A 25,286-nucleotide genomic window follows, 5' to 3' on the forward strand; every position below is an offset into this window, starting at 1 on the left:
CCTGGGCCCTGAGCACTCACACAACGCACCACATCAGTCTTCTTCTACAGTATCTATTTGTGTCTGGCCTTGCATAGAGCAGAGATGTCAGAGGCATGCTAAATACAGATCCTATTGTAACAGGACTGTTCATCTGTACTGGAACTGTAGCTCTTATCGTTACAGGATTGTTCTCCTGTACTGGGACTGTAGCTCCTATTGTAACGGGACTGTTCTCCTGTACTGGGACTGTAGCTCCTATTGTAACAGGACTGTTCTACTGCACTGGGACTGTAGCTCCTATTGTAACAGGAGTGTTCTCCTGTACTGGGACTGTAGCTCCTATTGTAACGGGACTGTTCTCCTGTACTGGGACTGTAGCTCCTATTGTAACAGGACTGTTCTCCTGTACTGGGACTGTAGCTCCTATTGTAACAGGACTGTTCTACTGCACTGGGACTGTAGCTCCTATTGTAACGGGACTGTTCTCCTGTACTGGGACTGTAGCTCCTATTGTAACAGGACTGTTCTCCTGTACTGGAACTGTAGCTCCTATTGTAACAGGACTGTCCTCCTGCACTGGGACTGCAGCTCCTATTGTAACAGGACTGTTCATCTGTACTGGGACTGTAGCTCCTATTGTAACAGGACTGTTCTCCTGTACTGGGACTGTAGCTCCTATTGTAACAGGACTGTTCTACTGCACTGGGACTGTAGCTCCTATTGTAACAGGACTGTTCTACTGCACTGGGACTGTAGCTCCTATTGTAACGGGACTGTTCTCCTGTACTGGGACTGTAGCTCCTATTGTAACAGGACTGTTCTCCTGTACTGGGACTGTAGCTCCTATTGTAACAGGACTGTCCTCCTGCACTGGGACTGCAGCTCCTATTGTAACAGGACTGTCCTCCTGCACTGGGACTGCAGCTCCTATTGTAACAGGACTGTTCTACTGCACTGGGACTGTAGCTCCTATTGTAACAGGACTGTTCTACTGCACTGGGACTGTAGCTCCTATTGTAACGGGACTGTTCTCCTGTACTGGGACTGTAGCTCCTATTGTAACAGGACTGTTCTCCTGTACTGGGACTGTAGCTCCTATTGTAACAGGACTGTCCTCCTGCACTGGGACTGCAGCTCCTATTGTAACAGGACTGTTCTCCTGTACTGGGACTGCAGCTCCTATTGTAACAGGACTGTCCTCCTGCACTGGGACTGCAGCTCCTATTGTAACAGGACTGTTCTCCTGTACTGGGCTGTAGCCAATATTGTAACAGAACATTTACTACTGGCACCACGTCTAATAGGACTCCTGTGCATAGAATCCAATTGTGTTACAAAATATCTTTCTGTTAGCTACTTTCGGAATATTTCTGTTTGCAGTTCCTTCCCTGTGGGCTTGTAGTTTCCCAGGGACTGTGCTGTTCCGACACAGCCGTCCCCGCAGCAGAAGAATTCCGCTCTGCCGGAGAAGGAGCTCGCCGCCACACGCCTGCCGAGGGATTCCTCAGCCCGGGCCCCAGAGCCACAAACGCCAAGCGTGTCCGGGCTCGCCGAGCTGCCCTGAGTCACTGCTGAGAGCTGCTCCAGCCCATAGCAGTTCCCCCAAATCAGGCCCACAGACAGACAGACAGGCCCACAGAGAGACAACACAGATCCAGACTGACAGACAGACAGGCCCACAGAGAGACAGACACAGATCCGGACAGACAGACAGGCCCATAGAGAGACAGACACAGATCCAGGCAGACAGACAGGCCCACAGAGAGACAGACAGGCCCAAATCCAGACAGACACAGAGAGACAGACAGGCCCAAATCCAGACAGACACAGATCCGGACAGACAGGCCCACAGAGAGACAGACACAGATCCAAACAGACAGGCCCACAGAGAGACAGACACAGATCCAGGCAGACAGACAGGCCCACAGAGAAACAGACAGGCCCAAATCCAGACAGACAGACAGAGATCCAGACAGACAGGCACACAGACTGACACAGATCCAGATAGACAGGGGACAGACAGAGACACAAATACAGGCAAACAGGAGTCTTTTCTAAAACATTTCTAAAAGAAAATAACTTTCAAACAACAAAAAAGGGGATAACGCATACTCCTTCCCTGCATTCATTCACTTTGAAAGTACAGTTAACGTTCATCAAAATCTAGGTATCAGCCAACTAACCGCTGACAACAAGCACTGTAAATACACTATCTGAGCAGAGGGAGGTGTGCGGGTGGCTGTTCTGAGTTAACAGCGTGCCAGGGCAGAGACAAACTACTATGAACACGAGTAAAAGTACGAGTAAAAGCCATTTCCTTTTTAAAGAAAAATAAGTTGAGAGTTTCAAGTCCCATCCAGGGCAGCAGGCGAATCGAGGAAGTGGGTTCGTGTCGTGAGCGCGCAAAGTGGCGCGGCGGGGCCCGGCAGGGCGCGCCGCCGTGGGCCCCTATAAAGCCGCGCGCACTTCCTCAAGCTCACTTTGCAAACTTTTGCAACAGTCACACGGACTCGTCCGCAGGTGGGTCGCAGCGCTTCCGAATTAACCATCGGCAGGTTCGAGTCCGCACCTGGATCCGGGCCGCGTAGGGCTGGCGCTTTTCAGTTTATCGATTTTTTTTTTTCGCTGCAAAGGAAAAACAAAAAAATCGGTGCTTGTACACTGTACACAAGCTGTGCAGCTCGCTCTTTTTAACGCCGTGCTTTGTTTTCTGGTTGTAATGTTATTTTTTTGTACCTCCTAGTGAGCTTGCCTACCCTCCCAAAAAACTACCAGAAGCTTCGGTTCCCCCCCGGCTGCGAGAATGTCCTGGGACGGGTATGTCACCTCTCTGATGACCGGCGGCGAGTGTCAGGATGCGGCGATTGTCGGCTACGAAACCGGCGCTCAGTCGGTCTGGGCGGCAGCGAAGGGCAAAACCTTCGAGAAACTCACGGTAAAGTATCGCTTTATTTCACAAAAACTACAAATACGGAGGTTAGACACCCCCCCCCCCCCCCCCCGGGAGAGAAGTTTCCTTCAGAACTTTTCCGCGAGGATGTTTTGCCGTCTCGGGGTTTCGGCTTGTAAGAGCGATTTTTTTGGGGGGTAGTTTCTGGGGTTCCGGGCAGCACCCCGCTGCAGTCCGCCGCTAGCGGAAACCCACATGTTGCGGAAGAAGAGGTAGTTTCCACTAATGTGTTCCCCTCCCTCTCTGCCTCTCATCCTCTCTCTCTCGAAACCGGCTTTTTTCCGGGGACGGAAACACGATTTAGGAAGCTCAAGCCCTCCCTGCGCGGCGTGAGCGCGATGCTCGCTCTCCGCAGCTCGGTGAGGTGCCTGAGGGACTTTTCGACATTTTGTAGCGATTCTCTGGAGTCCGCGTTTTGCAGCTCTGCTGTCGGGCTCGGAGCGGCGTGTGTGTGTGTGTTTCTCTCTCTTTCTTTCCCCGGTCTGTGTCGGCCGCACCCGGGTCTGTCCCGGACTCGCGTGGGAGGACCCGGCACCGAGCCTCGGGTCCCCGCGGTTAGCAAGCGGAGCTTTACTGCTGCGGAGAAGCGGGGTGAGAGAGAGAGAGAGAGGGCGCGCCTCCTGCAGAGGTAGGACCGGATGTCTCCTCGCTAACTCAGAACTTGAAGGCTCCGCTTTCTCCGGGTGGGGCGTACACAACAAAATGGCAAGTCGCTGGCATTTAAGGCCCCAGCCCGGGCTAATCGCCTTCCTGTAGCAGTGTTGTGTGTGTGTGTGGCTCATAGCGCCGTGCCCAGACCCAGCTGTTGAGCCGTCTGCTCAGACCCGTCGCCCCTGTACTGTTATACGGAAATTGCTGCGCTTCCTTCTTCCACGAGTGAGCCAATGAGGTCGACTGAGGGTGTTGCGGTGTTTTTGGTGTTGCCGTAAACGGGAAAACAAGCGCGCGCCGGTGGGGGAGACGCCCCTGCAAGGCAGTGCTCAGGGGCGCCCTCTACAGAGGAGGTACCAGACGGTGTCTGCGCTCACCTCCCGTCCCCCCCCCCCCGCCCCAGCAGAGCAGCTAAGTCCGGCCCTCCTGCCCCGCCCCAGCCTTGACGGGGCTCGCCGCGACCCCTCCCGAAAAGTGAACCCCCGCGGTTCCGTTTTTTAGTTTTAATTGCTGCAGGGGTGTCCGAGGCCGTGGACCCGGGCTGGCCGTGAAGTACTGTAGCTCAGCGTGGGGGCAGGCGGATAACGCTTATGAGTTTTTAGAAGAGCGAAGAGGTGACGCGTTAATTATCGCGAACAGCAGAACCAGGCGGCGCAAGTTCCTGTTCCTCAGAGCCGAGCGCCGCCGCCGGCCGCGGGCCCCACGTGTCGCGCGGGGGGCGCTCTCGGCTTCCGTGTTTCCGCCGCCCGTGTTTAGCTCCGCGGCCGGAGGGGGGAAAACTCCTTTTTTGGTCACAGTCTGGCACTTCTCGAGGCGCGTCCCTTGAAATCCAGGAAGCTCGCTCTCTCGAGAGAGAGAGAGAGAGAGAGGAGGGGGAAAACCGGACGCGTGCTCAAGTTCCTCCCGAGTCCAGAACACGCGGCGCGCAGGCTGAAGGCCGACCTCCTGGTGCGTGTGTGTAATAGACACTCTACCCTTTACTCAAAACGTTTAAAATGCCTTTTTTTTTTTAAATGCGTGTGCTCCAGTTACAGTAGCACCAGCTTTGTGTGTGTAAAAACGCTTCCTGGCCCCACCCGCCTGAGATGTGGAGTGTGGCTTTGTCAGAGCTGGCCGGGTGTGACCCATCAGAACCCCCAGCTGCGCAGGAAACCCTGTGAGACGTGAAGAGGGGCAGGATGGGGGCACAGCTATAACGGAGCAGGATGTCCTGAGAAGTCTGTCCCGGGTCTTGGGCAAGGCGACTCTGCCCATCAGGCCCTGGGCAGCCTTGTGAAACTCTGGGAGGTTCTTGTTGCAACAGCAGCGCCGACTGGGTGATCTGTAAGATTTTTTCACAGCTGCAGTCCCGTTACACTAGGAGCTACAGTCCCAGTACAGGAGAACAGTCCCGTTACACTAGGAGCTACAGTCCCAGTACAGGAGAACAGTCCCGTTACACTAGGAGCTACAGTCCCAGTGCAGGAGAACAGTCCCGTTACACTAGGAGCTACAGTCCCAGTGCAGGAGAACAGTCCCGTTACACTAGGGGCTACAGTCCCAGTACAGGAGAACAGTCCCGTTACACTAGGAGCTACAGTCCCAGTACAGGAGAACAGTCCCGTTACACTAGGGGCTACAGTCCCAGTACAGGAGAACAGTCCCGTTACACTAGGAGCTACAGTCCCAGTACAGGAGAACAGTCCCGTTACAATAGGGGCTACAGTCCCAGTGCAGGAGAACAGTCCCGTTACAATAGGGGCTACAGTCCCAGTGCAGGAGAACAGTCCCTTTACAATAGGAGCTACAGTCCCAGTGCAGGAGAACAGTCCCGTTACACTAGGAGCTACAGTCCCAGTGCAGGAGAACAGTCCCGTTACACTAGGAGCTACAGTCCCAGTGCAGGAGAACAGTCCCGTTACAATAGGGGCTACAGTCCCAGTGCAGGAGAACAGTCCCGTTACACTAGGAGCTACAGTCCCAGTGCAGGAGAACAGTCCCGTTACAATAGGGGCTACAGTCCCAGTGCAGGAGAACAGTCCCGTTACAATAGGAGCTGCAGTCCCAGTACAGGAGAACAGTCCCGTTACACTAGGAGCTACAGTCCCAGTGCAGGAGAACAGTCCTGTTACAATAGGGGCTACAGTCCCAGTACAGGACAACAGTCCTGTTACAATAGGGGCTACAGTCCCAGTACAGGACAACAGTCCTGTTACAATAGGAGCTGCAGTCCCAGTACAGGAGAACCATCCTGAGGCAGGGATGGGAGCAGGGGGGCAGGTGGGGAGAAGGGGCTGATGGGACAGTGGCAGCAGGGTACGAGTGGGCGGGGGTGCTCAAGCCCTGTCAGCAGGACGTGTCTGGGCCGTTGTCTCTGGTGTATAGAGTTGCAGTTGTTGGGTGGATTGCAGGCTCAGAAGGGAGGAGGTAGAAATTGTAGAAATTGTGAAAAACAGGTTTGTTAATCGCCATGCAGGGTGTGGATCTAGAGAGAGAGAGTGCGATACGTGTTGTGATCCCAGCTTGCAGGGGGAGGGGGGGGGGGTTGGGGTGCTCTTGGAACAGTTTCTGACTTGCAGAGAACAGAGGGAAGCAGCTCCTGGAGGAGCTGACGGGGCTGTGCATCAGTAGGGGGAAGTCTTGTTACAATAGGAGCTGCAGTCCCAGTGCAGGAGGACAGGCCTGTTATAATAGGGGCTGCAGTCCCAGTGCAGGAGGACAGTCCCATTACAATAGAGGCTTCAGTCCCAGTGCAGGAGGACAGTCCCATTACAATAGAGCTTACAGTCCCAGTATAGGAGGACAGGCCTGTTACAATAGGGGCTACAGTCCCAGTATAGGAGGACAGTGCTGTTACAATAGGAGCTGCAGTCCCAGTGCAGGAGGACAGTCCCATTACAATAGAGGCTACAGTCCCAGTGCAGGAGGACAGTCCCATTACAATAGAGCTTACAGTCCCAGTATAGGAGGACAGGCCTGTTACAATAGGGGCTACAGTCCCAGTATAGGAGGACAGTGCTGTTACAATAGGCGCTACAGTCCCAGTGCAGGAGGACAGTCCCATTACAATAGAGGCTACAGTCCCAGTACAGGAGGACAGGCCTGTTACAATAGGGGCTACAGTCCCAGTATAGGAGAACTTGTTTTAATACGTTTCAACTCAAATGGGATGACAGATGCAGATGTGCATGTTGGCACAAAATAGAGCAGACTCCCAACACCACAGTATTGCCAGGCCTTGCCTGGGCTTGGGTTAGCTCTTGTGCAGAGCTGGATCTGCAGGCTCAGGCGGTGTCTCAAGCCGTGTTCTGTGCAGCGAAGGCGTGTGGTGCACACCAGGGTTGTGTCAGTGTAGTTCCTGACTCCAGCAGTGGTGTGTGTTGTGAGTGCAGGCCTATGAGCATCATGCCCCCCGCCCGTCATCCAGGCTCTGATGGGCTGTTCTGGACATGACCTGTTCTGGACATGAACTGCTGTTCCAGACAAATCCAGTTAAGTAATTAAAGACCCTGCTTCCCTTGTGGACAGGATCTGCCAGCCCTGCGAGGTGGCGTCGGAGCAGCGTTCTGTGACTCAGTGCGAGTCGCGGTTCTTCCCAGCAGTCTTGCAAGCGAGCGATCCACTGGTGTCGCCTCCTCGGATCAGAATCTTCTTTTCCGCCTTGTTAATCCCCAGGAGGATTACTCCTGGAGCTCAGGGGATCCTGGCCGGGATTCACAATGCCTTTATTTGCAGCCATTTTGGTAAATAAATGAAGGCGCGATTCTTTAAACTCTGCTGTAGCGCCCGAGGTGCGGTATGTACTGGTAAGTCTCTCTCCTGCATCCGGGTTTGAGAGCAGGCTCTTCCCCGGAGCTCCGCGCGTCATTCCCGAGTCTTCTTCCCTGGAGTGAGTCACAGTCATGACAGGGGCGTGCCTCGAGGTAGGGCCGAACTGAACCAGACATGGGCTGTGGATGTTCAGAGCCCTGATCCTATACGGTCTGCAGGCATCGTCTAACCGCCCTGAATAGTCCGTCCCTGGGCTGAAGCGACTGTAGTGTGACTGTAGGCAAGGGGCTGCAGTCTGACTGATCGGTTCCGGGCCTCTGACAGCAAAGTGCTAATCTGGGATTTCGGGTAATGGAGGAGGAGGAGGAGGAGGAGGAGGAGGAGGGATCCTCTGGATGGGCTTGGTTGAGACCATTTCCTTGACGATGGTGGGGCATTTGGGGCCGATTTGTGTCGTCCGGCCAGCCCAGTGCCCAAGGAACAGCTAAACTGTTCTGAACGAGGAAGAGTTACAGCTTGGGTCTGGTGCTCCTGATTTGATCAAGACCCGGAATCCCTGGTGGCCAGTGGACCGGGTCAGAAGAGGCACGAAGAGTGAGCTGAGGAAGGTAGCTGGCTTGTTGAGACTGGGGAGCCCCAGTGTTGGGGCTCAGAAACAAATCCAAATCCTCCCCCCCCCCCCCCAGACCGACCATCCACTTCCTAACCGCTTTATCCAATTCAGGGTCGCGGGGGAGCCGGGGCCTATCCCAGCAAGCAACAGGCGCATGGTAGGGTACACCCTGGGCAGGACGCCAGTCCATCACAGGGCAGACGGACACAAACATGCGCATGCACTCATACCAGCGCCAGTTTTCCCAGAAGCCAGTTAACCCACCAGTATGTCTCAAGACTGAGAAGAAGCTCATGTGAACACAGGGGGAACATGCAAACTCCACACAGACAGCAACCGAGGCCCCAGTGCTCACCACTGCGCCATCTTGCTGCCCATGTGCAGCTGGTCGCATTCCTTATGAATGCTCTGGTGCCGCCCGCTGACGCGGGATCAGTCACCCTCTCCCTGCCTGCTGGGACTGCGGCACGGCGCCGCAGTGAAACGTGTCCCCCCCATCCTCCACTCCGCCCTGCGGCCCGAGCCTTTCCGCCCGTCGGGTTCTCCGGCTCGCTCTTCGTTTCTCGCCTCTGCTCCTGTTTTTTTTCTTCATTTTTACCCTCGTAAAACACTGCGTGCATTTAGCATCGCAAATCTAACCAAAGCAGAGGCTGTGGGAGCCGAGCTCCTCCCCCGCACAGCTGGGAAGAAGCCTGTCGGCCTGATGCAGACATGTGCAGCCTGGCTGCTGCCCTGGGACCACGAGGGCTTTTCATTCGCACCGTTTGTTACTGGCCTGCTGGCTCATCCGATTCCTCGCCCTCCCTTCGAAAGAGCTCTGCGCTGCAGTCGGCTTGACTAGAAGGGACTGCTGGGGGCTGGCTTGGGGGGGTTCAGCTGGGCTGGTTTTGGGGGCTCCGCAGGACTAGTTTGAAGTCTCTGCAGGGCTGGTTTAAGGGTTGTTTGGTTGGTTTGGAGGCAGGGTCCCCAACAGAATCACCCCTGGATCGAGGGTCAGGGGCTGAGCTGGTGTTGGAGTAGAGGGGTCCCCTGGCAGTGACTTGGCACCTCAACCACGGGGCCTTCTGACCATGAGTTTGGGGCACCCCCACGTCATGCCAGGTGGGGAAGGGAGACGTCGCTAATGTCACCGACCTGTGTGTGCAGGGCCTTACTCCGATGCTCGTCAAACTTGTGCTGGGGAGGCAGGGGAGCACGTGTTCCAGCAGACCGGGGCTCTGTACTGGCGGTGAAGGGAAACGGCAGCCCCAGCTTCTCAGAATTGTTATTAAATCTCGGTAACAAGATAAACGTTGCAGAATCTCCAAGTCCAGAGCGATATTTCTCTTGGATGACGTGATGTATTCGAAAGCCTGCTTCCTTGCAGTGTAGCGGGGCCAGTTTGTCAGCTGAGGTTTGGTTCTGAATGGTGTACAATGACAGCAATACGGCACTGCGCGTGCCTGGAAATTTAATCCATTTTGTGATGTAAATTAGCGGTTCTCCATGTTGCTTTCATCGTGGTTTGAGATGCACTCATCGGTGCCGATTCCTCCTAGCCCGCGGGGGCTCCAGGGGGCCGCAGTTCATCGGTCTGGCCACTAGATGGCGGACTGGCCGGGGTGGGGCGGGGCCCTGGGATGGGCAGTGTGAGGTAAGCAGCAGCCCGCTTCCGGTTTGTGCGGTATCCTGGAATACCAGCTTCTGTGGAGCCAGTGTGAGCTACGAAGGAGAACAAATCCAAACACGACAGCGAAGCCGTGGAATGTGTCTTGGTATGGGGGAGGGTAGTTCTCGGTCTACCCCTGGGGCTCCAGGATGCCTTCAACCACCTGCCTGTTGCAACCTGTGCTTCTCATCTTCAGTTTCTGTCATCCTTGACTTTCCATTCAGTGCAGCGTTAATGTGCTGTAGTGTCCAGTGTGTCTGTATTAACCCCTCTCTCTCAGTGCAGCGTTAATGGACTGGAGTGTCCAGTGTGTCTGTATTAACCCCTCTCTCTCTCAGTGCAGTGTTAATGGACTGGAGTGTCCAGTGTGTCTGTATTAACCCCTCTCTCTCAGTGCAGTGTTAATGGACTGGAGTGTCCAGTGTGTCTGTATTAACCCCTCTCTCTCAGTGCAGCGTTAATGGACTGAAGTGTCCAGTGTGTCTGTATTAACCCCTCTCTCTCTCAGTGCAGTGTTAATGGACTGGAGTGTCCAGTGTGTCTGTATGAACCCCTCTCTCTCTCAGTGCAGTGTTAATGGACTGTAGTGTCCAGTGTGTCTGTATGAACCCCTCTCTCTTTCTCCTTTCAGCAAGGTGAGATTGCAGCCGTGACGTCGAAGGACCGCAGCTCGTTCTTCATCAATGGGGTGACCCTGGGAGGTGTGAAGTGCTCAGTTCTGCGCGACAGACTGAACGAGGATGGCGAGTGGACAATGGACCTGCGCACTAAGAGCGCTGAAGGCCAGCCCACCTACAACATCACTATTGCCAAGAGCAACAAAGGTACTGCCCTGCTTACTCACTGCTCGTCCCCGAGTCCTGCCCACTGTGGGGCTTCTCTTTACAGCCCAGCCCAGTGTGAGCAGAGTTCTCCAGCGTGCTTGTATGCGATTGAATTCGCCAGCCTGTGTTCAGCTTGCTGTGCAGCAGCGCCGCCCTAGTGGCTAATAGGGGAGGTACCTCTGAGCCCAACAGATTCCACAGTGTTTAAAACACCACTGATGGGGAAATTTTCTACTTTGCTTATTCATACTGTAAACTTACACCAGCGTTGCAGGTGCTGATAATTTCGGTTTGGTCAGTAAATTCACTTTTACTGATGTTGAGCAGAAAACGGTGTCAAATTTCCCTTCTCTCAGTGCAGTGTTAATGTACTGGAGTGTCCAGTGTGTCTGTTTTAACCCCTCTCTCTCAGTGCAGTGCTAATGTACTGTAGTGTCCAGTGTGTCTGTATTAACCCCTCTCTCTCAGTGCAGTGTTAATGGACTGTAGTGTCCAGTGTGTCTGTATTAACCCCTCTCTCTCTCAGTGCAGTGTTAATGGACTGTAGTGTCCAGTGTGTCTGTATTAACCCCTCTCTCTCTCAGTGCAGTGTTAATGTACTGTAGTGGCCAGTGTGTCTGTATTAACCCCTCTCTCTCAGTGCAGTGTTAATGGACTGTAGTGTCCAGTGTGTCTGTATTAACCCCTCTCTCTCTCAGTGCAGTGTTAATGGACTGTAGTGTCCAGTGTGTCTGTATTAACCCCTCTCTCTCGGTGCAGTGTTAATGGACTGTAGTGTCCAGTGTGTCTGTATTAACCCCTCTCTCTCTCAGTGCAGTGTTAATGGACTGGAGTGTCCAGTGTGTCTGTATTAACCCCTCTCTCTTTCTCTCTCTCTCAGCTCTAGTTCTTGTGCAGGGTGCAGAGAATATCCATGGTGGAATACTGAACTCCAAAGCCTTCAAAATGGCCGAGCACCTCCGAAAATCCAACTACTGATCGCCCACCTCCGCCCTGCCCTGCCCGGCCCCCCTGCAGTGTCCGTGTGGCTGGACTGCATGTCTGCTGTCCCATGAGCCCCCCCGGCGTGCGCACGTCCCCCAACCAGCCCCCCTCCATTGCCCAGAGTCATTCCATAGACTGCATCACTTGATAGCGCCTCTGGAGTTGTTCTGTTTTGTTTGGATTATTTACGATGGAAATCCTGTAATTTACGAAGTGATGGCAACATTAAATTTATTCTCAAAAAAAAAAACAACCCTGCCTTTGGATTTTCCTTGAATTCTGCGCGGCCAGCCTGCTTGTCTTCGGGTCCTGACCGGGGTGCAGATCCAGGTGGGGCTGCACACTGGTGGTGGTTTACCTCTAAAGTGCTTGGAGTGGAGTGTCCAGAAAAGCGCTATATAAGTATAAGCAATTATTATAAATGGCAGACGGGACTGGGCGGGGTCTCTGCTGTGTCGCTCACGCCAGGCCTCAGCCAGTCCACCCCCCCCCCCCCCCCCCCATCTTGCATGGCTCAGCTCTGTGCCCAGCTGTCAGCCACTGCCCACACGACTGCCAGGCGGAGAGACCCACTGTGTCCTAGGCTGCCCTCTCTCCTCTTGGGGAGCTGGGCCTTCCTCGGAGAGGCCTGGGCCTGCCTGTCACGGGCAGGGAGAATGTCTCTCTCCTCCTCTTGCCCCTCCTTTTCCACCCTCTGCTTTTACCCTTGTAAAGGGGAAGAGCTACAGGAGCACTGCTACTGGCTGCGCCTGCGCAGCTGCCTGGGCTCCTCGGCCGGGCGCCTGCGCAGCTGCGCCCGTTTGCACTAGTGCATAACTGAACCGATACGAATACGTGACGAAGTATGTAAATTACTCCATTTCTAGATTACACAACTACTGACTAACAAACATGTGGAAACGCATTTCACAACTGTGCAAGCAGCTGCAAGGAGAGGGAGCATTTACATGTTTATGAATGACCCAGAAATGTCCAACTAGAGCTCCTGTACGAGTTTAGTAGGACCACAATCCACGTGCATGATGGACACAGCTTCCCATTGTCCTTTGGAACGTTTTCCCTGTGGTGCACACAGACGTGCGACTGCACGCTCGCATGAGCTACACTACTGTGCCACTATACGAAACTGCATGAACTACATAACTTTAACTACACTGGTACACAAACTACACAACTGTGGAAATCGTACAACCGCGATTAAGCGCTTGGAGCTCTTGGTGCTGTGCTGTGCAGGTGGAAGAGGACAGCTGACTCCGAGTCCTGCCTGTGTGCAGACATGAAGCAGAGTGATGGGGGCTGTGGCTCCCTGCGGGCGTGGCCTGCAGGGCCAGAAGCAGACGCTCTTTCGGAAGGCTTGAGATGTGTGCGAACAGGTCCGGCTCATTCCTGCAGGTTCGGGCAACCCTGGGAGAAAGGGAGCACATTCCTCTGAAGGATTCTGGGACAGACTGGGAGAGAGGGTGGATGCTGAGAGAGGGAGAGGAGTTGAGAGATGGGAGGGTAAGAGGGAGAGGATTGCAGGGAGGTGAAGGGGAGAGAGAGGAGGAGGCAAGGAGTGGGGGTGATATACAGAGGGAAGAGGAAAGACAGAGGGAGTTGCTCAACAGGCAGAACGAAGTCAAAGGCAAACTGAAGAAACAGGAACCTGCAGAAACACTGAAGCACACTCTCACACTGACAGCTCCAGCGGCCCTGGCGGCCAGACTGCCCAGCACTGATGGGGTCATTACCGCGCTGTTAGGGATGGCAGGAGTGTGATCCCCAGGGGGAACTGAGTCACACAGGGCACAGCTGCAACAGAGGAGGACTGTCTTCACAATCGCCCTGTTCACGCTGTCTCGGCCGCCGGGCCTGCACAGCCGGACGGAAAGCAGCTGAAATGAGCCTCTTGGCGCGGTCAATTCTGCTCCCACCCGCCACTGCTGCGGGGAAGGGAAAAGGCGCCCTCTTGTGGCCAAGATGGTGAAGAACACAGAAAAGCACTATCTTATTAAGGTTTTTCACTCCATTCCATAAAAAAATACCTTTTTGCTCTCTTATTTTCAGTCCAAAAAATAATTGCTTGCACAAGTTACTTGTAACTGCAAATGATGACTTTTTAAAGCTACTTTCCCCAACATTGTCATTATCCTGTTAAGGTCAGTACTTTTTTTCATTTTCTTTGCACTTGCAGTTTCCGCCCACCAGGGTCAGTGACGCGCAGTTGACGCACTAGACATCCTGTTGTTGATAATGTAGCTGTGTATTAACACAACAACCTCAAAGACGTTCTGTTCGTTGCTGGTTTTATTGACTTCCAACTAACATAACACGTAACATAACATCACTTTATTGGCCCTATACTATTTCTTGTATTAGGAATTTGTCTTTTCACATACCCCAGCTTGCTCTCCATGAGACACACAGACAGGGAGAGAAGCTTGGGGTCAGAGTGCAGGGTCAGCCATTTATATGGTGCCCCTGGAGCAGCTGGGGTTAAGGGCCTTGCTCAGGGGCCCAACGGAATAGGATTCCTCTGCCGGCCACAGGATTATAACCGGCAACCTTCCAGCCACAGGTGCAGATCCTTAAGAGCTGGAGGAGGGGGAGAGGGAGAAAGAAAGGAATTTAGATTGCTACAAGACACTAACAAGACATTACTGTACACAATAGCTGAGCATCTCACCAGGGTGAGAGACAGCAAGGACAAACAGACCTGATGAAATTCAATTCAATTCAATTTTTTTCAATTCAAGCTGCTTTATTAGCATGGCAGATGGGTACAATCAGTGTTGCCAAAGCAAATAAAAATAGTACAATTAACGCAGAACAAAACATAAAATAAAAGTAAAATAAAACCTACAGACATTTACAACAGAGACATATACTGTAAACATATTGAGCATTACTGGGAGACAGGCTCACTGTTCCTCAGGCTGTGACAGGAGATCACATACTGGGCTGCCAGTTCAACTGAGTTCCCTCCTCCCTCTCCCAGTAGGATTGGGACCCCTTGTGATTCTGGCAGGTGTGGGAACTCTGGGACTAGATTTCTGAATTTAGGGAAGAATGTTTCTCTAATCCCAGAGTATCAGTTACTTACATTACAGACTGAACATAAAAACTGGACACAGACAGACCTGGCTGTCCAGAGAGGACAGACTCAGTGACCACAGCCGGGACATACCAACTGGACACAGGCAGTCCTGGCTGTCCAGAGAGGACAGACTCAGTGACTACAGCCCAGACACAAACTGGACACAGGCGGACCTGGCTGTCCAGAGAGGACAGACTAAGTGACCCAAGCCTTGGACACAAACTGGACACAGGCAGACCTGGCTGTCCAGAGAGGACAGGCTGTGCTCCCACTGCCAGCGAGGAGAAGCAGAGACAGAGATGCACTTTCTGCTGCACTGAGAGAAACGCCCAGGAATTAGATAGACATTCCTACTTAAAATAACCAGACTAATCCCAGATATCCCACTCCAGCCAGTATCAGAGCAGTTTCCTATCAGGCTGGGGGGAGAAACTCAGCAGAGCTGCAGCTCTGGTCCTCAGCCTGGCCAATACAGCTCTCTGAGTGTGAAGTCTGAAGGACATGAGAGAGATGTGGTACAGTAGTCCGTGGGGTATCTGTGTCCTCGCAGAGTGTTTTAAGAGTTTCGGCGCAGTCTAATTTTAGCTATGTGTAAAGGGTAGAGGGGAGAGGGACGTGCACTCTGAATGGCGCTGGCCTGGAAAGGGGTGTGTGTGTGTGTGGGGGGGGGGGACCCTGTGCCCTTTCCAGCCTGCCGTTCGAACCTGCAGCCCGTGTCACGTTACTGTCCCCCATCACAGTCCAGCCTGTAGGCCTCACCCTGAACTCTGACCTTTCTCGGTGCTGGCCCTTAGCCAAAGGATGTTAGGGATCATCAATATTTTCTTTCTCGTTTCAGGTGTGCATAACACACACAAAAAAGATGCTATCGGAAGAATCTCTCTGTTTAGAAATCAATCGGGGAAAGGAGGTAGGAAGGGGTGAAGACAGAACGTGTGGACGGCCTGTCAGAGCGACAGAGAGTGGGGGGGGGGCGATGTGACGTATTGAACAGCCGCCGATTGAGGTCTAGTGGCGAGAACAGGCGGCTCCTTGATGACGCAAGGAAAGGAGAGTTTATGGACGCTCCCTAAGGGGTTTACCATATACGGAAGCGGGTGTTAGGGATGGTCTATAAATAGCTGCGCCGCGGGTGAAGAAGGTGCACTTGCCGAGAGCATTGAGCGGACACGCGTGGAGGCAGACAGCCGGAGAGATACTCGAGTAAGTACGCGCTGGAGTTTATTTGTAATTCTTGTAACGGAGGCAGTACGTTGCGTCACTAGTCGCAGTCGTGGTCTCTACCAGCAAGCGGTTGCTTCAGCAGGTGCTAGGTGCTAGGTGACACTTGTTGCTCCCCATCGTTTGAAGCACTGCGTGGATAAACCCGGATAAAATTCCTGTGTGTTAAGGCCAGTCTAGTAATAACTCATTTTGCGGTGGGCGTTCGCTACTTAGTGCCTATAAAGGGTGGAATAGGAGAGCGTCTCCGTGTCTGCGCGCTAGTTCAGTATCGGGGACCCCCTGTCCCCTGGTATTCCTAGTCGCCTAATTCAATCTCAAGTGTTTTTTTTTTCCTATCGGCCCTGGGTTTCAAAGCCGCCCCTCTGCAACGGTAAGTACCATTTCCTGCGGCCTCGGCGTACCGGCGACGTGCTCTCCCCCTGTCCGCTTGTGTTTCTGGGTAAGCCGTTTCTCAGTGGCCGGTTTCTGTCCGGACGGGTGCGGGCGATGCTGTCCATGCGATGTCAGCAGAGCTGGTCGGCTTGCGGGAGGAAAATGTAATCCGAGTTTCAAGAAAAACGCCCGCGTGAGGGCGGTTCTGATCCTCAGAAGACGGTGCAGGGTTGGTACGGTTGCAAATCGGATATACAGTAGATCTCGGGTAGATCAGGCAGGCTTTCAATCTTCTGTTCCCTCTATGTGCAGGCTGAAGAGGCTGAGTTCTCTCTGATTGTCCTCCTAGCTCTTTTATCGCTGAAGGAGTCTTGTCTGAGCTTTCTCTAGGGCTTCACCAGCACAGCTCTCCTGGGCTCTGGACATGCTGGAGTTTAAGCAGTGTGTAACTCGGGCATTACCTCTTTGACTTGTATCTGCATCAGCTTAGAAATCCCCATAGGCCTCAGTGACCACACACTGGACATGGGCAGACCTGGCTGTCCAGAGAGGACAGGCTTGGAGACCACAGCCTGGACAAAGTGCAGTGAGCTCCTGTGGAGGTCACCTTCACTTGAAACGCCCACAGCTGGGTGTAGTGATGCCACCCTCACTGCCCTGTGTGTGCGTGTTGCTGGAGTGTCTTTCCTGTTGGCTCGCTGCCTGCTCCTGTATGGAGGGATCTCGGGGGCTCTGTCCCCTTAGAGAGGTGGGGCACATTGTTCTCCTGCCTCCTGGGGGCCCGGGTGGGACCTAGACCTGTGGTTTCCAACTTGACCTGATCATATGCCAGCTTCAGCTGCTCTACTTAGTGGATATTCCACGGAGGACTTCCTTCTGGAGTGGGACTCCAGCTCCTGTTCCGCAGCAGGCAGGTCCTCTCCAGGTTTTATTTGCCGTTTTCCACCCCGGCTTGGTCCTGTTTCTGTGCAAGAGCATCTCGGTGCTGTGCATTTGGAGTCTGATCCTCCTTATGGAGACGTTTTCAGTCTTGCAGCTGCTGCTGCTGGTGTGTATGTGTGCTGTCAGCCCCCAGGATGTTCAGCCTCCCTCTTCAGTGTAGGTCACCTTCACATGCCTGGCTTCCTCCTCTCCTTCATGCAGTGTAACAAAGGTCAGCCCGATCCAGAAAACACTGCCTGTTTGCGCTGAGCAGAGCGAAGTCCAGTCCCCGTCTGCTCCTGCGCCTGGCTCTGTTTTCAGTGTCTGCGTGTTCCGAGAAGCCCGCTTGGGTTAATATTGGACCAGCTGTGATGAAATGCCGAGCTGTGGTGGGTGGGCAGTTGTGTTGCTGCCCATCCGCTGGTGAGGTGTTCAGGATGTGTGGAGACATTTGGCTCCATTCCCAGCTGGAGTGAGGGCTGCTTGTCCTTATTCACTCATGGCAGTGTCTCCAGTACAGTCAGGTGTGACAGTGTGTGTGTGCTGGTGAATTCAGGGGGAGTGTGAGAGGAGAGGGGCAGCAGTGGCTCTAGCAGTGTCTACAGTACAGTCAGGTGTGACAGTGTGTGTGTGTGCTGGTGAATTCAGGGGGAGTGTGAGAGGAGAGGGACGGCAGTGGCTCTAGCAGTGTCTACAGTACAGTCAGGTGTGACAGTGTGTAAGTGTGCTGGTGAATTCAGGGGGAGTGTGAGAGGAGAGGGACAGCAGTGGCTCTAGCAGTGTCTCCAGTACAGTCAGGTGTGACAGTGTGTGTGTGTGCTGGTGAATTCAGGGTGAGTGTGAGAGGAGAGGGACAGCAGTGGCTCTAGCAGTGTCTACAGTACAGTCAGGTGTGACAGTGTGTGTGTGCTGGTGAATTCAGGGGGAGTGTGAGAGGAGAGGGACGGCAGTGCCTTTGTGTGCCAGTTGTCAGAGTGAGGGATGGTGTTTATATATCTCTGCGTGCCTCTTGCCCTGCTGTAATACAGTACTGACACTTCCTGACACATTGACCTCTATTAAAGGTCAGCCTGCAGTTGAGTAAAGGTTAGGTACAGTATTGAGATGAGACTCTAACTAGGAAGACTTATTCTGGTCTTTACAGGTCCTGAACTGAATGTCACTGAAAGGTCTTGGGTGGTTGATATTCTTAAATGGAGATTATTTTTAAACGTGCTTTAAAATGTTCACATCCCTGAAATGGAGTCAACATGGAGGACAGCTTCAAGACCAGTAGTAAACCATGGAGACTGACGGCATGTTTTATGAGGAGTTGTGGGATTCTGGGATGAACAGCCAAGCAGTGCTGAGGCAGGATTCCTCCATTTCCAGTCTGACTAAAGGGATTCGGTTCCTTTTCGTCACATTTGCATCACATTTTTGGGGGTAGGAATTAACCTGGGTCGGGGTGGGGGGCTCTTTACACTGAATCCGGAACAGTTACTTCCTGTGGTAATCTGCACTGGGTCTCCTGCATCATACATGGTTTTAAATGCTCCACTAATTGAGACAAGTGTATTGTCCTCAGTTTGTGCACTTATTAGCGCTGCCTCTTGCAGGTGCTAATGGTTAGGGTTACAGTTCATGTCAAGGCTGGGGTTACTGTCGGCACTGGCTAGTATATGTGGAGGTGCCAGGAGCTCCCGGTATCCCTGTTCTCTCGGTGTGTGTTGAGGACCGTGCTCAAGAGAGGATGGATTGTGCAGCGAGTCCTGTTGATAAATCCTCAATCCAGTCTTGCTCCCTAGTGTTGGTGAGGGGGATGGGGTGGGGTAGTTCTATTTTTGTCTGCAGGGCTCGCAAAACGCAAAGCACTTAGTCTCGCCTAGATACGGCTACAGCTGTTATCTCAGCTGTCTGACAGGGGAGAGGGACAGGCAACTGTCCCACACGGTTGGTGGTCAGGGCTGTTCGTAATTCAGCGACGTGGCTCTGGCCCCCGTTCCTGCTCTCTGATTGGCTCTATGGTGGCAGTACGGTCATCCTATTGGCTGCTGCAGTGCCCGTCTTTTTTTTTTTTTTTTTTTTTGACCCCTGCTCTGTATGACTTGTGTATGGGACAATGTTCACAAGGGGCAGCAATACTGGTGCGGATGGACCTGGTTTCAAAGCAAAGATGGGTTTTGGACTGTGGTTAAATCGGACCCTTCACTGTCCTGTGTCCCTGTGCCGTGGTGCAGGAATTGTTGCATAGTGGCAGAATTTGGGGGGGGAACCCCCAAACTGAGGAATCCTGCAGCTGTGAGGGGTGCGGTGTCCCGAGCTGTGCCGTCTGAACTCTCCCTCTTTCACTCTTGCAGTCAGGATGTCCATCACCAAGATTCACGCCCGGGAGATCCTGGACTCCAGGGGGAACCCCACTGTGGAGGTTGACCTTTATACTGCAAAGGGTGAGTGGACACGCGGTCACTCTCACTCCTGCAGGCTGCTCCAGGGGGTCTCCAGCCCTGGTCCTGCAGAGCCTCCGTCTGCTTAGTCTTATAGGTCCCCCAAATCGCCTGTTTCTTGGCACCTATGCTGCCTGTAAGATACTGATCCATTTCAGTGCTGAGATGCATCAACATCCCTAAATTGCCACCTGTATTGATTATAATCCAGTTGTCCCCAAGTTCTTAATGTTGATGGCTTGATTGAGATCTCGGTCCCATTGACTGCTGTAAAACCCCTTTCCCACTGTAGCCTCTAAAACCTGCCGAGTTGGGCTTTGTCAGCACAACTGGGACAGGTAATGTTATTCCCATTTCACAAGTTTCTTCTCTTTTTCTCCTTCCCCAGGTATGTTCCGGGCTGCAGTGCCCAGCGGCGCCTCCACAGGGATCTACGAGGCTCTGGAGCTGCGGGATGGAGACAAGAGCCGCTACCTGGGCAAAGGTGAGCATGGTGTTCAGATTGCCCCTCGTCTTCCTCTTCCGCGGGGCTGGTGCATTCACACCGAGGCCCTGCTTTTCTGAAATGTATAGGAGCAATCTATAATCTCTGCAAACCATACTCACTCAGAATGTATATTGCCGCCATCAGTGATGGATTTGAATGTCAGGTGACCGAAGGTGTGATTTATTGCTTTCTGGTAATCTACTTGTACAGACTGTATCTGTAGAGCAGAGGTCATGATCTTGGTGACCTTGGATCATGTTATTTGCTAAAGCAACTTTGTAGCACTGTGCCAGACATCTATGTAAATTACTATAGAAGTAAACAATATAACAGCTGGCCACTAGGCATGGAGGAGAGGAAGAACTCCCAGCAGCATGGAAACCTCTGGGGAGTCCAGGCCCAGCAGTGGGGCCCCCACTCCAGACAATGGGCTTTTGGGCCACTAGGATGAATCATGAGCAGTCTCTTCAGTCCATGGCTGATGGTCTGTCAGTTGAGTGAGGTAGCTGCCCGTTTTCTAAACCAGCATTTATAAATAGGCTTCATGGAGTTTGATAGATGGGTATTTCTGGTGAAGAAGTGCATCTTATTCAATAACCAATGAGATGGGTAGTTGGGTGGCTTTTTTTAACCAATAGGCAACCAGTTTGGTGATAATTAGGCTCTATTTTGACCTGGAAAAAAGCCATGAGGTCTTAGGTTGTCGGCACCTGAGCTGTTCTCCACTGGAACAGGGTGGTGGGGTTTAAGAGCTTGCCTGTAGCCTGGGTTTTCTTCACGAGCTGTGCTCCTGTACTCGGGCAGGTGTGACGCAGGCTGTGGACCACATCAACAAGACCATCGTCCCAGCCCTCCTGGGGAAGGTGAGACTCCAATCGCCCCTTCTGAAAGGCAGCTTGTGAAGGTGGTCATTGTTGGAGAGGAACATGATCTGTAAAGACACTCAGTCCAGCTCGCCTGTAGCTTCACATTCACACTCCTCACCGTCTGTAGAGACTGTAAAGACAGTTGAGCTGTTTTGTGTGGTGTCCTGAAATAACCTCTCCTTCTGTTGGTGCAGAAGCTGAGTGTGGTCGAGCAGGAGAAGATTGATAAAGTCATGCTGGAGCTTGATGGCACTGAGAATAAGTGTGAGTCCTGATCTCTCTACGTGCTTGCATGTCTCTTGGACTGGGGGACTGCATTAACTCCTCTCAATCTCTGCCTTCCTCTCCAGCCAAATTTGGTGCCAATGCCATCTTGGGGGTCTCCCTGGCTGTCTGCAAGGCTGGTGCAGCTGAGAAAGGTGTCCCCCTGTACTGCCACATTGCTGATCTGGCTGGAAATGCAGACATCATCCTCCCAGTTCCTGTAAGTGAGGAGCAGTGATGATGGGAACCAAGAAATGTTGGGACAGTGTTCTTAAGCTCTGTGTTAATGGACTGTAGTGTCTAGTGTGTCTGTATTAACCCCTCTCTCTCTCAGTGCAGTGTTAATGGACTGTAGTGTCCAGTGGGTCTGTATTAACCCCCCTCTCTCTCAGGCCTTCAATGTGATCAATGGGGGCTCTCACGCTGGTAACAAGCTGGCGATGCAGGAGTTCATGATCCTGCCAGTGGGGGCGGCGTCATTCCGGGAGGCCATGCGGATCGGGGCGGAGGTCTACCACAACCTGAAGAACGTCATCAAGGCCAAATACGGCAAGGACGCCACCAACGTGGGGGACGAGGGTGGCTTTGCCCCCAACATCTTGGAGAACAACGAAGGTAACATCCGGCGCCCTAGTATCCACTCCCCCACCCCGTGTTTTCCATAAGGCAGGTGTGAGTGAACCTCGGGAATTGTGCCGGCTGCCACAGAGGTGATCTTGCCATTTCCGGGACATGGGAAGGGTCCCAAGCTCTGGTTGCACGGGGCTGGGAATCTCTCATCCAGTCGGTGTGCTTGAAGTATCCCGGGGCATCAACAGCTTGTTGCAGACCCCTGCCACCCTTTGTGTAAAGCACTGTCTCCAGTTCTTGGTCTTGAGTGGGCTTCCCCTTAGATTCCACTTGCTGGCTTGTGATTCTCTGCTGATCCTAGAAGTCCTGTTGGTTTCCTTGTCCAGAACCTTTCAGTATCTAGAATTTATACTAGACTAAAGAATTCCTTTTAATGTTGCAAGATTGACCTGTGACTGATTGCTTCATTAAATGCACTAGAAAACACTTGCCAACCAGGAAGAATGGGTGAGAAATACATAGGCAGGAGGCATCACTGACATGGGTGCAGTTTAACAATTTGTCACATGAAGTAAATTGGCTCATCTTGTTGGTGGTTGAGGGAACCAGTACTGATTTCTGCCACTGTATCCTGTACAATGTGTTCTTGCACTGTATAAAAGCTTGCTTTGAGCATCTTTGCCCATGTTGTGCATTTGTACCCATTTTAACTTGTTTAGCTCTTCAGACTGTGAAGGCTTAGGAATATCTTGGCTGCTGCAGTGCTTTTCGGGGTTTCAGTCGGTACTTTTGATGGCTCTGTGATCTGATGTGGCTTGAGTTTTACAAATAAGCACTAAGCTACAAATTACCTTTCTGTGATGCTTACTGGCCTCTGGATGAAGCAGAGTGATCTGCAAGTGTGAGTGCTGTGCTCCACACGGATGCAAGAAATAGACACCAGCTGGAGGGAGAATAGTCACCCGTCTGGCCTGGGTGACCTTCTGCTGCAGACAGTGCTCAAGCCTTCTGAAAGGTTAAGGCTATAGATACTGTGGTCTGATATCTGACACTGCGCCTCCTGGGCTGCACACCAGCTGTCTCTCTCCTCACACAGCACACCGGGCATTAACCCCCCCCTCTCTCTCGGTGCAGTGTTAATGGGCTGTAGTGTCCAGTGTGTCTGTATTAACCCCTCTCTCTCAGTGCAGTGTTAATGGACTGTAGTGTCCAGTGTGTCTGTATTAACCCCTCTCTCTCTCTCAGTGCAGTGTTAATGGACTGTAGTGTCCAGTGTGTCTGTATTAACCCCTCTCTCTCTCAGTGCAGTGTTAATGGACTGTAGTGTCCAGTGTGTCTGTATTAACCTCCCCTCCATCCCTTCTCAGCTCTGGAGCTTTTGAAGTCCGCAATCGAGAAGGCTGGCTATCCTGATAAGATTGTGATCGGAATGGATGTGGCTGCATCAGAGTTCTACCGCAATGGAAAGTACGACCTGGACTTCAAATCCCCTGACGATCCGGCTCGCCACATCACCGGGGAGAAGCTGGGAGAGCTGTACAAGAGCTTCATCAAGGATTACCCTGGTAAATAACCGCATCGCCATGGCCTTTTATCTTCCCTGAAGGGACAGTCCCTAGAGCTCAGCCCCATCCTTCCTTGTCCTCTTCCCAGTGGTGTCCATCGAGGACCCATTCGACCAGGATGACTGGGGGAACTGGACCAAGTTCACGGGCTCGGTGGGGATCCAGATTGTCGGAGACGACCTGACCGTGACCAACCCCAAGCGCATCCAGCAGGCGGTGGAGAAGAAGGCCTGCAACTGCCTTCTGCTGAAGGTCAACCAGATCGGCTCAGTCACCGAGTCAATCCAGGCGTGAGTCAATCAATCAATACTGCCTTCTGCTGGAGGCTAGCAGGATAAGTGCAATTGCTGTGCCCGTTGATAATTGACTGTCAGCTGGGCAAAGCTCAGATAAGGGAGTTCTCCATCGGTGCTGCTGTAGGCCAGAAGTAGCTCTGATGTCCGAGAGGAAGTCCAGACCCACTGGTCCAGTAGCTGGTCTGACCAGCAGTGGTGCTGCCTTCCTCCTCCTCCTCCTCCTCCTCCAGTGTTAATGCCCCCGTCTCGGCTCTCTCAGGTGCAAGCTGGCCCAGTCCAATGGCTGGGGTGTGATGGTCAGTCATCGCTCTGGAGAAACAGAGGACACCTTCATCGCTGACCTCGTCGTGGGTCTGTGCACTGGACAGGTGCGTCTCGCTTCCTGCCTCCATCCCTTCCTTCTATCCTCCTGCGTCTCCCTCTCCACTCATGTCTTTCGATCCCCTTCTCTCCACAGATCAAGACTGGTGCCCCCTGCAGGTCAGAGCGACTGGCCAAATACAACCAGCTGATGAGGTGAGAGTCTGTGCTGCAATTTGAGTTTAGTGGTGGCTTTTTCCCCTATTTTTATTCCCTGCCTTTTGTCCATCTCTCTCCCCAGGATTGAGGAGGAGCTCGGAGACAAGGCCAAATTTGCCGGCAAGAATTTCCGGCACCCCACAGCCAAGTAAATCTGCCCCTCTGCAGGCTTGCCACCACGCCCCCTACAGGTGGGCACCACAACCCACGATGCTGCAATTGTCTTCCCTTTCTCGGAGGGGGAGGGGAGGCTGTATTGGAAAGTGCTCTGTTGGGCCATGTGCCCTCTGTATAAACAGCGCCCCCTGTCTTTGTGCAGTGTTCTTACACTCCCTCACCTGTCCACCACAATAAAGATGAGTTGAAATGCTGTTGAGTCTTTCCCTTCTGCTCTGTTTTAAGTGGCCTGTGGAGTGACACTGGCCAGGTGCTGTTTCAGTGTTCAGTCTCTGCATGTACTTGAGAATGAAATCTGTACTGAATGGACAAAAGTATGGGGGAAAAATACTTCAATTAATCCCCATCTCCACCTCTGCAGCTGCCCTCATTGTGGAGGGGCTCCAGCCTCCTTGTCCTGTGGCTGGGAGGTTGGTTCTCAGACCTGTAGGTTTTCACTTTGTGAGTGAAATACCCCATAAACACTTCAGTATACCCAATAATGGAGTGTTATTCCTAATGGCCATCTTGGCTCTAGGTTACACTATTGCCACCCCAGTAAAGGGACTCCTGTGGACTGGCACCTCTTGAGCTGGAATGTTTAAACTTGTCATCTGTGCAGTTAAAGAAGGGGCAGGTCTACCGAGGCACAATTCTAGGTCTGGAATCTTAAATGACAGGTGTTGCAGCTGAGTGCTGGAAGGTGCTCCTGAGTAACTAGGGTAACTAGCGTACCCTTACAACACCCATCAACTTGTTACCTACATGATCTGGCTTTAATGTTTAACAATTGCTGACCTCCATTTGTACAGAATATCGAAGACCTGTCCTTGAGTCCCATCCTAACTCAGTCTTCAGTTCTGTTTTGTTCTAACTTCTCTAGTGGACAGTTTCCCTGTGCTTTTGCTGTCACTGCCCGTTATACATCCCAAGACCCCAGTACATGGTGATAAAGAAAAGTAAAACAAGAACATACAGATTCATACAATTGGACTGCAGAACAATCAGTCACAGGCCCTTATTTTATTATACATGTATGCTTCTCTGCACACTTGGGCTCTTTCCTGCTCGGTAAGAGCAGTGTGTTGACAGGCCAGGAAGAGCTCAAACCTGTGTTCTACTGGTACATAGAGGAATACAAG

At 52.6% G+C, this 25,286-nt stretch overlaps 2 protein-coding genes and 1 long non-coding RNA gene across 3 annotated transcripts; 2 read left to right on the plus strand and 1 right to left on the minus strand.

Annotated features, from left to right (window-relative positions):
• Positions 1–2,345: 2,345 nt before the first annotated feature.
• On the plus strand, positions 2,346–11,655 carry LOC148672606 (profilin-1-like). The gene is made up of 4 exons (XM_088628394.1): positions 2,346–2,502; positions 2,726–2,917; positions 10,226–10,418; positions 11,299–11,655. The coding sequence occupies exons 2-4, from the start codon at positions 2,786–2,788 to the stop codon at positions 11,394–11,396; spliced, it is 423 nt and encodes a 140-aa protein (XP_088484520.1). The 5' UTR covers positions 2,346–2,502; positions 2,726–2,785; the 3' UTR covers positions 11,397–11,655.
• A 2,015-nt stretch (positions 11,656–13,670) lies between these two features.
• Positions 13,671–17,352, minus strand: LOC148672607 (uncharacterized). The gene is made up of 2 exons (XR_015935823.1): positions 16,081–17,352; positions 13,671–13,976 (listed from the first exon to the last, which is right to left on the minus strand). It is a non-coding gene; the product is annotated as an uncharacterized LOC148672607 (long non-coding RNA).
• On the plus strand, positions 15,532–24,359 carry eno3 (enolase 3, (beta, muscle)). The gene is made up of 12 exons (XM_088628393.1): positions 15,532–15,681; positions 19,335–19,424; positions 19,810–19,905; positions 20,713–20,771; positions 20,969–21,038; positions 21,125–21,258; positions 21,431–21,653; positions 22,976–23,173; positions 23,262–23,463; positions 23,729–23,837; positions 23,927–23,985; positions 24,071–24,359. The coding sequence occupies exons 2-12, from the start codon at positions 19,340–19,342 to the stop codon at positions 24,138–24,140; spliced, it is 1,305 nt and encodes a 434-aa protein (XP_088484519.1). The 5' UTR covers positions 15,532–15,681; positions 19,335–19,339; the 3' UTR covers positions 24,141–24,359.
• Positions 24,360–25,286: the final 927 nt, after the last annotated feature.

The sequence above is a fragment of the Lepisosteus platostomus genome, chromosome 4 (genome assembly GCF_059453375.1).
Source record: "Lepisosteus platostomus isolate fLepPlt1 chromosome 4, fLepPlt1.hap1, whole genome shotgun sequence".
NCBI lineage: Eukaryota > Metazoa > Chordata > Actinopteri > Semionotiformes > Lepisosteidae > Lepisosteus > Lepisosteus platostomus.